Source organism: Aedes aegypti, chromosome 2 (assembly GCF_002204515.2).
Source record: "Aedes aegypti strain LVP_AGWG chromosome 2, AaegL5.0 Primary Assembly, whole genome shotgun sequence".
Taxonomy (NCBI): domain Eukaryota; kingdom Metazoa; phylum Arthropoda; class Insecta; order Diptera; family Culicidae; genus Aedes; species Aedes aegypti.
In genome coordinates, this window is record NC_035108.1 from 19,332,266 (window position 1) to 19,346,875 (window position 14,610).

The following is a 14,610-nucleotide window of genomic DNA, read 5'->3' on the forward strand; positions in this document are numbered from 1 at the left end:
CACACACATATGGGTGTAAAAGAAACATTCTATTCTTCTATACCTACTTTGTCACGCCATGCACTTGATATCCAGACACAAACTCGCCAGCTGTCACTTGGCATTTCAAAATGGCGGAATGGGCAATCTGACATATTGGATTACCTCCCTTCTAGATACCTTGAGTAGCACTACTGAGAGAAACTATTTTTTTATTTTCGATAGCTTTTGATCCACACTTTGTAGGAACAATATAGAAGTTTTGTAAAAATACTGTTTTGTAAAAATAGTATTTTGCCAACGACATCTTCCTAGTGCTACTAAAGGAACAGAAATTAGAAATAGTGCTACTATGGACCGATGTACGAGTTCACTGATTTGACGTATGAGCGGTGCCGAATTCACTAGTTTCCATGGTGACATAAATAACACGGCACCGCTAAAACGTTAAATAATGAATTCGTGCATAGGTCCATAGGCACATGTATTCCTATAGTGGCACACGTGATAATAAATACAAACATTTGAGTTGTCTTATTTTTCATTTTTTCCCATAAAACCAAGATAAAAAGCTTTCAGATGACGTAAAAATAATGACGCTAGCGTTATTTTTCGATTTTATACGAATTTTTGTTCTTAGCTATGCGGTTATTGGTACATCGACCCTACTAGAAATGTTAATGGACGGCTCAACATTGACTTTTTGAAAGTTGTTGAAAGATATCGTTTATGAATTTCTTTCAGAGTTTTTCTGAGTGTTCAAGGATTCCTCCAAAGATATTTCTGGAATACATTTCTTCAAAGATTGCAGCAATAGAGACGTAACAATAATAAAAAGAAAATTAAAAGAAAAATAAAAAAACACGCAAAAATATGTGAGAAAGACTGAAAATGCTTGCTAAGTCAATAACATCAATTCTCGATTACTTATTCAAATCGACGTAAGTAACTTTTATACGGTTTTGAGAAGATTAATTAGGAAAAATCCCAATCTATCTTCTAAAACTGTTTTAAAATGAATCATTTTTTTTAACATTTTTTTGCCGTGTACTTCGCTCAAATTTTGCATACACTCAGCTCACGTTCAAAAACTAGGTAGTTTCTATTATTTCTCACAAAAATAATTATAAAAAAATGATAAGCCGTTTCATTCAGTTACTTTCGACGTTTTTCTACCAGTGTAAAATCGGCTCAAGTAGTGTTTTGTTTTGATTCGTGGTTAAGTCACTTTGTCTCTCCATACAGCGAGGCAGCGAAAGTAGTGGTTAGGTTGCGAAAGTTGAAAATGTTACTTTCGTCGTTTTGTAAATCCGGAAATCAAACGTTCTAAAAGTGAAAAGTTGAGTTGGTACAGAGCGGTACGTGTAGAATTCCGCCTGCTTAACACGTAGGATCGATAAAGTAAGTTTGTATAGTTTTTTTGACTTGAGTCTGTATGAATAAGTTTTCGAGAATTCATGATCCATTTTCCAATAAAAGTATACATGTTGAACGAAATTTAGGTACAAAAAAACTTGCTTCGATATAACGTAACCTCGATGTAACGTAACGAATAGAAAAATCGAATTATGTTATATCGAAGTATTGCTGTAAAAAGTCCTGTATGGCAAACTGGAGAAACTGGCATAGAAATTCTCTTAGGAATTCTTTGAAAAATCCTCAAATGCAAATGAACAGTATAGTATTTTTTAAAGAGCTCCTTTATGAAGCTAGGGGGAGATCCCCCAGTGCCGGACAGCACCCAATACCGGACAAAGTCGAAACATTGAGAAATCATGGTCCAATCAAGATGGTGTATTAGTAGAAAAGAAAGCTATTATGTAGACTAATGTTTACGTAGAATAACACATCCTTGAAATATGCATGCCTTTTTAAAAAAGTAGAAAAGTTTGAAAATCTTTTTAAAATTGACGTATCTACTTAATTTTGAGCCTATTTAGTAAGTATTTTGAATATGAAAAAATACTTTGGATCCCACAAACATGATCAAACATAATCCTTAATTGACAGTATGAATGTATTTTGTACCATAATTGAACTAAGTATGGACAAATTACAATGTTGGTTAAGTACCTCCTGTCCCTCAGTTTCGGACAGCTTGATTTGTATGATATATTTGTAATCATTGCATCAGTGTCTCAGAATACTTTCATTTTTCATGGGTTCCGTCGATCATGGTATCGAACATGCAATAAAATCAAGAAGAATGAACATTCAGAACAACATCGTAAAATGTACTATTTTTCATCATATATGAAAGAGGTTTTTGATAGGTATCTTGCGAACTAAGAAAATTCAAATTATTCTTGTAAATGTTGCAAATGCATTGAATTGGTAATTATAAACTATTCCTAAAGTGTACACATTCAATGATGTTCAAATTTACAGAATTCGAGGCATTTCCAGATCGTGTCCGGTATTGGGTGCCACCTTCCGAGATCGATCAATTTGGTACTAAAATTCATCATTAAAATGCAGTGTCAAAATTCATATTTATATTTTCAAATTAATTTTGTACACTATAAAAATGATAATATTTATCAGAAATGGGTAACACGAGCCCATAAAATCAATATTTTTCGAATTAAGAATTTAGTGGCTTAAGTGTCCGGTACTGGGGGATCTCCCCCTACCGTTCTGATTCGTATTACGAACACTTGAGGCCTCAGTGAAGTATAACTCATCAGAAAGCATATAAAACAAATTATTATGTATCTTCTGCGTTATCGAGCCTTCAAAACACTTAATTTTCGAATATTGGGTGAAGATTTTGATTCCGCAACAGGGATAATTTTAAATAAATGGAAATGTGTGGCCTTTTCATGATTCTTATTCCGGATGCCTCTTCGCTTTTGCCTCGTATTCCGGACACTTTGATTCGAATTCCGGACAGCTCATGGAAATCGTAGTTAGAAAGGTCAAATCATCAATTTAAATCGACAAACCATTGAATAGACGTCTGAGGCAATTAGGTATTGTAAATTTGTATAGAATCTATGGAAAAAAATTCACTATCAGAATTTATGGAGTTTTTTCTCGAGGAATCTGAAAAGAAATTCCTAAAGAACCAGTGAAAAAATTTTCTTTAAAAAAGGCTCTACTTTTTAAGATCTCTTAAAAATAGAGCCTATAAAAATAAAGCCTTGCATTAAAATAGAGGCTAAGCCTCTAAAAAGAGATTTTCTACCAGCTTTGAATATGTACAAACCATGTCCCGAAGATGGTTACTGATTTCTATTCTAAATTATAATTGAAATGAAATACGGTGAGGTCTGTAACATACCTCCAAATCAGTTTCAGATACGGTTATGGGCCCGCACATTTAGGTAGATCCGTATGAATTTCAAAATTAAACCAAGTTATCGAGAATGATTTTTGAGGTATTTAAGCTTTTCTAATCACTAATACCATTGATTATGGGGCCCTACACATTGCCGATCAAGGTCACCGTCAAACTGAGTTTTCATCTGCTTGCAACCTGTTAGCTTTCTAGAAATCAAATTCTTTATAGTAAATGAAACACCTACCACGATCGCACCCACCGCACCCCCTAGCTACGCTACTGATCTAAGGCTCATGCAAGATACGATTTTAACTTTCAAAAATTACATTGAGGGCATTCAAGCCAAATGTAACAAATATGTAAAATGTCAGTATCTTATCTCTTATTATTAGAAAATCAAAACTTTGTCTTAAGAACAAGCTTTAGATATTCAAACATATTTTCTGGTCAGTCATGGTGTATGCTGTACCAATATGGACTAGCTGTTGTAATACCAAAAAAAAAAAAAAACTCTGCAGAGAATTTAAAATAAAATTTTAAAAATGATTCTGAAGCTTCGTCCCTGGTATAGTACCAATGAGTTACATAGAATATCCAATGTTAAAACATTGGAACAAATGTCAAATAAAATAATTAATAATTTCAGGCAAAATTCGTTACAATCTTCTATTGCCACGATTAATGCGTTATATGTTTAGGTTAAGTTAGGTTAAGTATATTAAAAACTTTTTTTTTTCTCTTATAAGCAGGTGAAATCAACTCACCTGAAAAAAATCTGAACTGCTACGGCAAATGAAATGTAATATGTTGTTATCGAAATGTTAATAAAATCTTAAATTTGTTTTACCAAATTAGGATGATAGTGTTGTCTAACACAGAACACCTAGATATAAGAAATGAATGTAATGTTTGGAATGATAATAATCTTCTTTTTCTTGGCATTACGTCCTCTCTGGGACAGAGTCTGATTCTTAGCTTAGTGTTCAATGAGCACTTCCACAGTTATTAACTTCTTTGCCAAAGTTGCCATTTTCACATTCGTATCTCGTGTGGCAGGTACGATGATACTTTATGCCCAGGGAAGTCAAAAAAAAATTCCATTACGAAAAGATTCTGGACCGCCCGGGAATCGAACCCAGACACCTTCAGCATGGCTTTGCTTTGTAGCAGCGGACTCTAACCACTCGGCTAAGGAAGGCCCCAATAATAATAAAGTAATTAAAAAAATGAATCATTTTTCATTAAATTATTGAGCATTTGGAAAAAGCTGAAGTTCGAACAACTAAAACGTTAGTTCATCTTCTGGACATCTGTATATATATATATATATAAATACATTTTTTACATACAAACACATTTTTATTTTTTAATAGAAGGAAAAATGACTTGTTCAACTCATTAGGAAAACAATCTTGACAAGTCGATAGAGAACCTTCGAAAACGTTTGATAAGTGTTGATTCTATTTTTTTCATTCAATTGAAAAATATTGAACATTGACATAAATTTAGATCTAAAGAGTCTTGATTTCTTCCGCATAAATTTGGTGTTTATCTTTTCATTGAAACTAACAATTTATGACAAACCGATTTTTATTCTGTTTAGTACTTTTTTTCTGTCAAATGAAACGATTCGTATCTAATACCTATTGCTTGTTTTTATCGAGAGTCATTTTTCGAAACAGTTGAAGTCAATTACCGACGAAGGAATATTCTTAGGAAGTCATTTAATGTTACCGTAAACGGCTGTTTGAAAGGGGGATTCCAGTAGAGTATCGGAACCTTCGGTCCGGAAGTATATGTCCCCTTAAATACTAAATAAAATCGCGCCGGAGATAAGATTCGCGAAATTTATGTATGCATACGCCATTCATCGATTCCTGGACAGATTGTAATTTACTTCTTATCAGTTAATCAGGAATGTAACTTTGTCAGCGAAAATTGTGTATAAACACACTTATCGGCTGCATTAGCTCTCCAGTCTTCATACGACACTTGACAAGAACGAACTTATCGTGGTTCGGCGTTCGAAATTTGCGCGCTCCGTCCAGTCTCGCTCTCTCAGTCCGCGTATTTATTGCCAGTCGTCAGTCACTTTGCCGAGTTGATTAATTTATTCGTTTCAATAACGAAAACATTTACCACTGCTCATCCGTCGGAGACTAAGTAGTGAGTGATGTCGTACACGAGGAAAGTTACATACTATACGAGCTCTGGAGGCAGTTCATGCGAGTAGTGTCCTTTGAACTAATTAAGATCGAGGGCAAATGATCTAATACTGACGTATCTTCCAGACAGCAGTTTTCTACCGTTACCCATCAGTCCTCCTTCAGCAGTTCGGGATGGGTTCAAGTTCCTCAGCGGCAGCAGCAAACGGTGGTCCAACAAATTGTCCAACCGACGTCGGCAACGGAAGCAATTCTCAGTAAGGGTTGCGAAACCAACCAAAGCAGCAGTTCCAGTCCAACGCCCTTCGATGAAGCCGTTTTGGATGAACACAATCGGCTACGTGCGAAGCACTCGGCATCACCTCTCGCGCTTGATCCGGCCATCAGCCGATACGCACAGGAATGGGCCAATGTAAGTGACCTTTCACAATAGAATCCACCATTCTGCATATGAAAACAGGGTGGCCCATAATGAGCAAACTTCGAAAACCTTAAATTATACCCGTCAGTTTTGTTCATTGGACCCCCAGAAGTTACTGTGAAAGTTTTAGCGGATTTCGTCAATTCTAATGGGGGGACACACGAGCTTGAAGTTTGTATGGAGAAAATCTACCGAATATATGGGAAAAACGATTCCAGTTACATTTGCAATCATTGTTTTCAGTTTCTCTAAGTTTGACTGTTTTATTTTAACAAAAAGACTTTCGGTTTGTTGTAGTCTTTTCTATATTGATTGGAAAATTTTCAAATAAAAAAAAAACTCATCGACTACAGTGCCATCTAAGGTCGAAAATGTAAGTGGAATCGTTTTTTCACATATTCGGCTGATTTTCTCCATATAATCTTCAAGCTTGTTCAGCCCCCCTTAGAATTAACGGATTACGCACTTTCACAGTAGCTTCAAGGGGCTTAACAATCTTGGGATATAACGTAAGATTTTTGTCGTATAAAAATGGGCCACCTTAATATGCAATTTCTGCACATATGTGTTAAACGGTATATCACCCGAGTTACTCATTGCTTGTCGAGCCGAAAAGCGATAAGGATGGAATTTATGTAAAAAAAACGTCGCAATTTATCAATTATGAGTAACGTATTTGTTATCAAGGATTTTTAATTAAGTGTGATTTTTTTTCTTGTAAAACGTCGAAATTTATCAATTATGAGCCAAGCCTTTGTTATCGAGGATTTTTAATTGAGTGTGATTTGTTTCTCGTTTAACAGAATATTGCCAGTCGAAACGTGATGCAACATCGGTCGAATAACCGTTATGGGGAAAACATTTATGCGTGCTTCGGAAAGACGGGAGTGACTGGCGCTGAGGTGGTTCAATCCTGGTACAGCGAAATCAAGGACTACCGCTTCGGGGAGTCCAATCCACGCAATTTCGGCCAAGTGGGCCACTTTACTCAGGTGGTTTGGAAGAACTCGAAACATTTGGGAGTGGGAATTGCCAAGAACGGGTGAGTTGATGAACTATTAACTTTTTATTGAATGGCATATAATGATGGTAAAATGTATTTTTCAGGAACAACATTTATGTTGTTTGCAATTATGATCCACCTGGAAACTTTGGCGGACAGTATCCTGCAAATGTAACTCGAAGTTAGTGAATAACGTAGAATATGTACAATTATTTTATGCTGTTTGAGATATATTTTGAATTCTAGAATTTTATTGTCTTTAAATAAAGTTGCTTCTCTCTATTTTATTCCTGGTAATTTTATTGTGATAGATCATCCTTTTTCTTTATTACAACTAGAAGAAAATTTAAGGCAGATTCGAATAGTCGTATTCTTCAGCTATCGTCGATGGGGGTGACAATGGGTCAAAACATATTTTGAATCTTATCCAATTTTTGCAATATTGATGTACAATTTCAATTGTCCCTTTGACTCCTTGAATGGGGTAATGATGGGTCTTTGAAAAACAAAAAAAAAAAAAAAATGAAATTTACACACTATTTAGCGTGACATAATTTGTGTACCATCCCCATATGAGTTTTCGAACCATTCTCACCCCCGACTAAGGTTCAAGTAGATTTTTCCAAACAAAAACTGTTCGTGCACTGAATGTGCACTGTTCGATATTGTTATTTGATTATACAGTCATCTCTCCCTTACTCGATATTCTGTATCTCGATATTTCCCCTAACTCGATGGAATGCGCGGTCCCTTCAATCTAGCATGCTTTGATACCTCTGTAAGTCGATACCTCTCTAACTCGATGTTCCCTAACTCGATGCTATCTGTTTCAGTTTCCCAAGTAAGTTTACCTCTCTAACTCGATATTTTCATGAAAAGTTCCAAATGTCCTCCAAACGTTAATAAATTTCAAGAATTTGATTATAATGATTAAATTGATAGTAAAATTAAAGTTTACTGCCAATTTTTGGGTGCTAAAATTTTAAATTTTTGCTAATCGGTAAAAAGGTGTCACAAAGGTAAATGTGGTAAAATTGTATTGTTTTTCACGTGAAAATAACTATTCTGAATGTATTTTGTCAAAATAATGAAAAGTTTAAAATTTGAAAAATATGTGTTCTGTGTCTCAATACCTCCCTAACTCGATGGTCCCTTCAATATCGAGTAAGGGAGAGTTAACTGTACAAGTAACATTAGTAGTCGATTAACATAGCATAGAATGGTTATTGGTAAAGCTCAACCAATAGTTTTATTTTCATTGTTTCTCTGTTTGCATAATTGGAAAAATTTATTCAATCAGAATCAGGATTTCTACATGAAACCGTTGTAGAGGTAGTTAGTAATATTGACATTCCGAGTGGCAATTAGAAGCTCGGCGTTGAAATTTAAGTTAGTGCTTCGTCAACGCATAATAATTGCCTTTGTCGGCCTAGTTAAAATTCTGACGCCGAACTTCGGCAAATTTTATTGGTGATAGCCTTGAGAGCATTTCTCTTATGAATGCACGTTGATGAAAAGTAGAATATTTCAAATGCTTCGTTTAACATCAGTGATTGCATACATTTTGGCGAATTCACGTTTGTGTGCATACACGCTACTAACTTTTACTCAAATCGTAGTGGGAATCAAATCAGTTCGAGCATGAGTATGAAATTGAGCAATGAACAGGATTTTCAATGTGCACAAAACGAGAGCTTAGTTACGGCATCGGCGACGACCATACGGTCATTAGAGAAGGAAAGGAGTGTTGGACAACCATTTATACTAGAGACCGAATACACCTCTGAATTTCTACAGTTGTTATGGAAAGCATAGTGGGTTTAGTAAGGTATACATTCGAAAGTCATATTTATTTGATAATTCGCAATATTATTCTATAAATGCATTGCACGCACGCTAAAATATTGTGATGCTGATCCTTGTAACTAATGGGGCGATCCCTGCGCAGCACTGGGGAGACTCTCCTCTCTTCAATTGCCCTAGGATCGGCGTACGCGCTTGATCATCATGACACACTTTATTCCAATCTTCGCACAAACAGGTACCTTTATTCCTCCCACTTTCTTGAAGGCTATCTCCTACCTCATTTGTCTTCTTCTTCTCCTTAAACTATCGGCGGGCTCCTTCTTCTTGACCCGTTACTTTACTATTGCTTCCTCCTCTAATTATCGACACTCCGGCTAGACTGCTGACGCGCTCTCTACTCCTCCGCACAATACTTTAGCTTCCTCTCCACGACCTTGTCAGGCAGCTTGGACCTTGAACGGCCAGCTGCACGGATAAAAATCTGATCCCCACACCATGATTTACAAATCATGAAATTCATAAATTGGTTAGGTCATAATATCAGGATCACAAATCATGGTTCCTGGAGTCATAATCATGATTCCTCATAAGCGTAACATCCAGTGTGAAAACACTAAGCGGCGCACTTTGCTTCATCATATTCGTATCCATCACTCTTAATTCAATATGACGAAGCGGTTAAGTGGTAGAGTACGTGGCTCACAATCAGAAGGTTCTTGGCTTGAATCTCAATGCATGCTATTTTTAACTTTTTTTTTATTTTGTCGATCATAAACGGATGCGCGACTCAGCATTTTTGGCATATGAATCATGATTCCGAGCAATCAGCTACAAAAACCTAACGCGTTTGTTGCGTTACGGCAATCTGACTCATGATATCATGAGTCCAAATCATGGTGTATTTTCATAAGACGAAAACACGCTGGAATCATGATATCATGAGTCATAATCTTGTTTTTGGATTCTGATGTCTACCCGTGTGGCACTCCTCGCCTTCACTTTGCGCTTCGGCTCCTTAACTTCAGGCCGTTCACAAAATGGCCGCCTTCATGCGCCAACTAGGTGACAACTCTAGGCTAACGAGGTAAGGCAATGGCCACGGAGTGCTTCCGGCGGTACTTCGGCGAACTCAGGCTCCGTGTGAGGACTAAAATCAATTTCACGCCACAATACTCGTTTCGTGGACGCATCTCTTCATCCTCGGTTCTGCTCCACGCTCGTCAAATCTGTACGCACTTGATCCGCCCGCTGAGCTCCACGCCTTCTTGTACCAACCGGATCCGAAGCGAACACCATCTTTCCAGGGTTGCTGTCCGGCATTCTTGCAACATGTCCTGCCCATCGTATCTTTCCAGCTTGGCCACCTTCTGGATACTGGGTTCGCCGTAGAGTTTGGCGAGCTCGTGGTTCATCATTCGCCACCACACAACGTTTATCTGCACACCATCCATCCTAAGCACCCGACGTTCGAAGACTCCAAGTGCTTGCAAGTCTTCCTCAATCATCGTCCACGTTTCATGCCCGTAGAAAACTACCGGTCTTATGAGCGTTTCGTACATGGTACATTTGGTGCGGGTGTGAATCTTTTTTGACCGCTGCTTTTTGTGGAGGCCATAGCAGGCCCGACTTCCACTGATGATGCGCCTCCGTATTTCACGGCTAACGTTATTGTCAGCCATCAGCAAGGATCCAAGGTAGACGAACTCGTCGACAGTGTTGCATTTGAACGCGTTCAGTTTGCGTTCCAGTTCAAACCTTTGAACGAGGGATCAAGTAGGCTTGAACACTGAGCAGTTCAAAAATTTTAACCGTGCGAGCTGAAAATTGAACGTGAGATGAAATCTGTCGTTATGGCAGATACACGACATGTGTCAATGCGGAAGTTTTGCAACGATGTTTGGAAACAATCTTGGTTCCATATATTTGTATGGATATGAATTCAATATGTTCTGATGTAGTTTTTTTCTGGTTTCACCTTCATTGAGCATTTCGAAATGAACGGGCTGTTCATGAGCAGGTGCAGAATCTTGCACAAGAGTTCAATGCTTACTAAGTTCTCGTGAAAAATAAGAACGCGTTCAGTTCACTTTTGTCTCGCGTTCAGTTAAAAATGCATCACTGCTCGTCGATCACCTCGAACGCAGGGATGGGAAATGTACTGTAGCAAACATTTACCTCCTCGACATTCACATTTTTCCACACGACCATCAAAATCCAAAGCAAACCATGACCGTTCAAAACAAAAATATGTCACGGCTCTTCAAAACTGTAATCTTCTTCTTCTCAACGTTTTTTCAAACCCGAATGCGAAATGACTCGAGCACAGTGGTGACATACTTTTTCCGGTTCTCGGGGTTTTGCATTTTTGCTCGATAAAGGCAGCATGAAATTGAACTTACATTGAACGATACATACAACGGAATGATTGTGCTCTTGCTATTAGCGCTGATAGATTTTAATTAGTTGAAAACACAAGCGAAATATTAGCGATTGCATTATTTAACATTTTTTTCAATCATTCACCTCGAGATGGCTGTCCGAAAACGATCATAGTGGAGAGACAAATAGTGGAGACGCCTGATGGTATGATGCTGCTGCTGCTTTGTGTTTTGGTTGACTGGCAGAATCGATGAATTGTGGTAAATAGTGGTCAGAGTTCCCAAGCCTGCTCGAACGTATCCCCATCACTGCTACCTAGACGAGCCCTGTCGTGCTCGGCCCCACCAGCTAGCATGTAGGGGAACATGGTCCAAGACGCACTGATGGGGTAAAATGGGTCACCTCATTAAATCATTCCTAGATCGTTTCATTTTGTATTCTTTGCCAAACGATGTTAAAATATGAGTTCTGTTTGATCTTTCGACCTTGACGCTTGTTTTGCCGGAGCGAGCGACGAGGGCAGGATCAAACATGTCGCGCGTCGATCTCGTAAGTGAAAAAGTGGTGTGATCGGGGAGTTCGGTTGGAGTAAGTTAAAAAGTGCCGCGATCTGTTCGTTCTTTTTGATCTTTCGACGTCCTTGACGCTTGCTCCTGGGCAGTGAAGAAAGCCCGAGCTGTCGTCCGTGTTTTTTTTCGGGTCACGCGCCTATTTTTTTTTTTTTTCTGAGTGCTAGCCGAGCAAACGAGTGTCGACACAAACTCTGATTCATGATTTATTTATGTTTAACATTTTTTTTTCTTCAGAACACCCCTTATATACCTTTATTTTTGTAATTAAAAAAACTTTGAATGGTTCGACACTACAAGTGTAGACTTGCGAAAGGTTCACTTTATTCAACAAACTTTGGATGGTTCGCCACTGTAAGTGTCGGCATAAGAATAAGAGTGTTCTATGATGTCTCAACCAATTGAGTCTTTTGTTTCTTTTCAAATGAGTAAAATATAATAACACATGCTTTCGTACTGACAGCTGTAGGAATGTTACATTTAGGTATTTGTTCAACAAACTTTGAATGGTTCGTCACCTCAAGTGTCGGCATAATTTTCCTCTACATAGAAATTATATGAACAATTATATTTACGTATAAGCATGTATATATCTCACAAATCATTGTTTATCATGGTCTAATCGCTTATCAAAGTGAATCCTTTGACCCAACGATCCTCCCCATTAACAAACATCCCTCCCAGTAACCTTTGTGGAGATGCAGAGGCAAACACGATCTCCAAATAGCAAAGGTTACACACTAACATTCCTTCCCTCAATCCCACGTGACTGCAAGGACGTGGCCGGCGCCGTTATTGACCCTGTATAAATAGAGGCACTGAATTATGCACACTGAAGAAGATTATGGCCAATCCCAGCTGAACTTCTAGTTGATTCTTTGTGCATTTTCACTGACTTCGGTCAATCACGGAATAGCAACCATTGATATGTGTAGTCAGTCTAAGCTAAGCTAAGCTTTGCCAAACGATGTTAAAATATAAACTCATAGATTTTTCCTTAATTTTCCGGTGAAATTCAACATTTTTCACTTTTTGCCCAAATATTAAGGTTTCCCGATGATTAATTCATGAAGGAATAAGCGTTTCCATACCACAGAGCAAACTCATGGAGAAACTTGGTTGCTAACAACTAGTTCTCCATACTAAATGGCATTCTACCCCATCCATTTGGTCATTTTGAACCACCCCCATTTTTCAACCAACTTTTCTACACGATTTAAACCCATAAAAAACTCAAATTTGGGAAATGTTTCCATGATGGTAGCTAGCAAATATTGTAAAGTTACTGTTAGGACTTCGAATGGCGTTAAAATGTGGGTCTCATTAGGAGAAAACGACATAAATCTTTAAAGTGGCTGAACAAAAGAATTCATAAATCCTTCTATTTTTTCTGATTTTCAAACTACATTTTCGATACAACAGATCTATGTATTTATTACACATTTGAATAAAGTCTTGTTTTCCAATAATTTACTATCAATCACTTGTTGGCACTTTTTTCCGCAACATTATCCGCATAACGGTTCTTAAAATTGCCTGGTGGATCGTAGTTGCACACCACAAAGACTCCTTTACCCCCACTGGCGGTGGCCATTCCCACTCCCAAACATTTCGAGCTCTTCCAAACGACCTGCGTAAAGTGTCCGACCCTAGAAAACATCACGCCCGGATCCGGTTCACCAAAGTGTAGTCCTTGAGCTCCTTGTACCAGCTCTGAACGGCATCCTCACCGGAACATTGCGTTCTCCCGAACTGGACGTACAGATTTTCACCGTATTCGTTCTCGGTGCGATGCTGAAGCGTATTTCTACTAGCCAGTTGATTGGCCCAGGATTGGGCATACAGACACATGGATTCATCTAACACTAGAGGTTTGGCAGAGTGCTGGACGCGAATTCGGTTGTGTTCGGCAAGGACTTCCTGCTTGAATTGACTGAATAGATAACATTAGACGCAATTCATTGAAAAGTTTTACAACCATGCTCTTACTCTGCCATGTTTCTGTTCAAAGATTGGCGATGTGACTTTCATACAAGTAAAAATGCAACTGATTCGTTACCAGAGCCATCCATTTACATTTAAATGGAAAAAACCTTCCCACAACGGGGAGTGCTCTATATTGTTTAGGGTTCCTTGAAACAAAGGATACGTCATTGCCCACATTATAAAGGTGATTATTGTTCGCTGGATTCAAATTTTGATTGCTATTAAGTGATAAGATTGTACTGTACTACGATTCTAATTAAAGAAACCACCTTCGCAAAAGGCACAAATTGGAATGATTGATTAGTGACGATTACGGTGTGGCCTATTTAGAATTGGAACATACAACAAATTGGAATAATTTGGATATAAATCAACAAAAATTATGTCTGTTTCAACTCAAACGTTGCATTACATGTAAGCTTCAAAGGAAAAATAATAAAACATATTTATCCCAAGAAATTGACGGACTTTTCCCGGAATACGGTTCATTAATTGGCACATAGAATACTGCTTCGCGACTAAAAATGGGTGAACCAACGTGCGAAGTTTGATTTGTGACCAACTTCGCCGCGTCGCGAGTCACTTCGCTATAGTGCGCATCTATGCCCTCCGCCGTGTGCATTATGCGCATCATTGAGAATCGAGTTGCGACGCGGCGAAGTTGGTCAAAAACCAAACTTCGCACGTTGGTTCACCCATTTTTAGTCGCGAAGCAGTATATTTTCATCTATATTTTTGACAAGAACTAAACAGCGCTCCGCGTTGAAAATTTATCCAATTGGTCACCACCAGCAGGCAAGTACTTTGATTGATTTGAACTGTTGTCAGATTCTCCAGTCTTGCGTACTTTAAAATTCAAAGTTTGGCTTCGTTTTATAATCACCTTAAACTGATTGACTTGTAATTGAATCTTGATAACTTACATTATTTATACCTTTGAAATCAGAATTTGGGCTCTTCAGATGCATTGCAAACACTTATTCATGATGGAAAAACTAAATAACTAACTAACTAGACAA

General features: G+C 37.9%; 2 protein-coding genes across 2 annotated transcripts; one reads left to right on the plus strand and one right to left on the minus strand.

Annotated features, from left to right (window-relative positions):
• The first annotated feature begins 5,218 nt into the window (after nucleotides 1-5,218).
• LOC5570678 (Golgi-associated plant pathogenesis-related protein 1) lies at nucleotides 5,219-7,138 on the plus strand. Its single transcript, XM_001659222.2, has 4 exons — nucleotides 5,219-5,491; nucleotides 5,554-5,839; nucleotides 6,652-6,890; nucleotides 6,956-7,138. Exons 1-4 carry the CDS (start codon nucleotides 5,436-5,438, stop codon nucleotides 7,035-7,037), a joined length of 663 nt encoding a protein of 220 aa, XP_001659272.1. The 5' UTR covers nucleotides 5,219-5,435; the 3' UTR covers nucleotides 7,038-7,138.
• Nucleotides 7,139-12,950: 5,812 nt separating this feature from the next.
• LOC5570679 (pathogenesis-related protein PRB1-3) lies at nucleotides 12,951-13,694 on the minus strand. The gene is made up of 2 exons (XM_001659223.2): nucleotides 13,595-13,694; nucleotides 12,951-13,538 (listed from the first exon to the last, which is right to left on the minus strand). The coding sequence occupies exons 1-2, from the start codon at nucleotides 13,600-13,602 to the stop codon at nucleotides 13,265-13,267; spliced, it is 282 nt and encodes a 93-aa protein (XP_001659273.2). The 5' UTR covers nucleotides 13,603-13,694; the 3' UTR covers nucleotides 12,951-13,264.
• Between the last annotated feature and the right edge of the window lie 916 nt (nucleotides 13,695-14,610).

What these genes read in the sequence shown, in the direction of transcription:
- LOC5570678 (XM_001659222.2), top strand. Translation starts at nt 5,436, where the DNA reads ATGTCGTACACGAGGAAAGTTACATACTATACGAGCTCTGGAGGCAGT. An exon ending in TCTGGAGGCAGTTCATGCGA is followed by an intron (nt 5,492 to 5,553) that starts GTAGTGTCCTTT and finishes CGTATCTTCCAG; the next exon opens with ACAGCAGTTTTCTACCGTTA. An exon ending in ACGCACAGGAATGGGCCAAT is followed by an intron (nt 5,840 to 6,651) that starts GTAAGTGACCTT and finishes CTCGTTTAACAG; the next exon opens with AATATTGCCAGTCGAAACGT.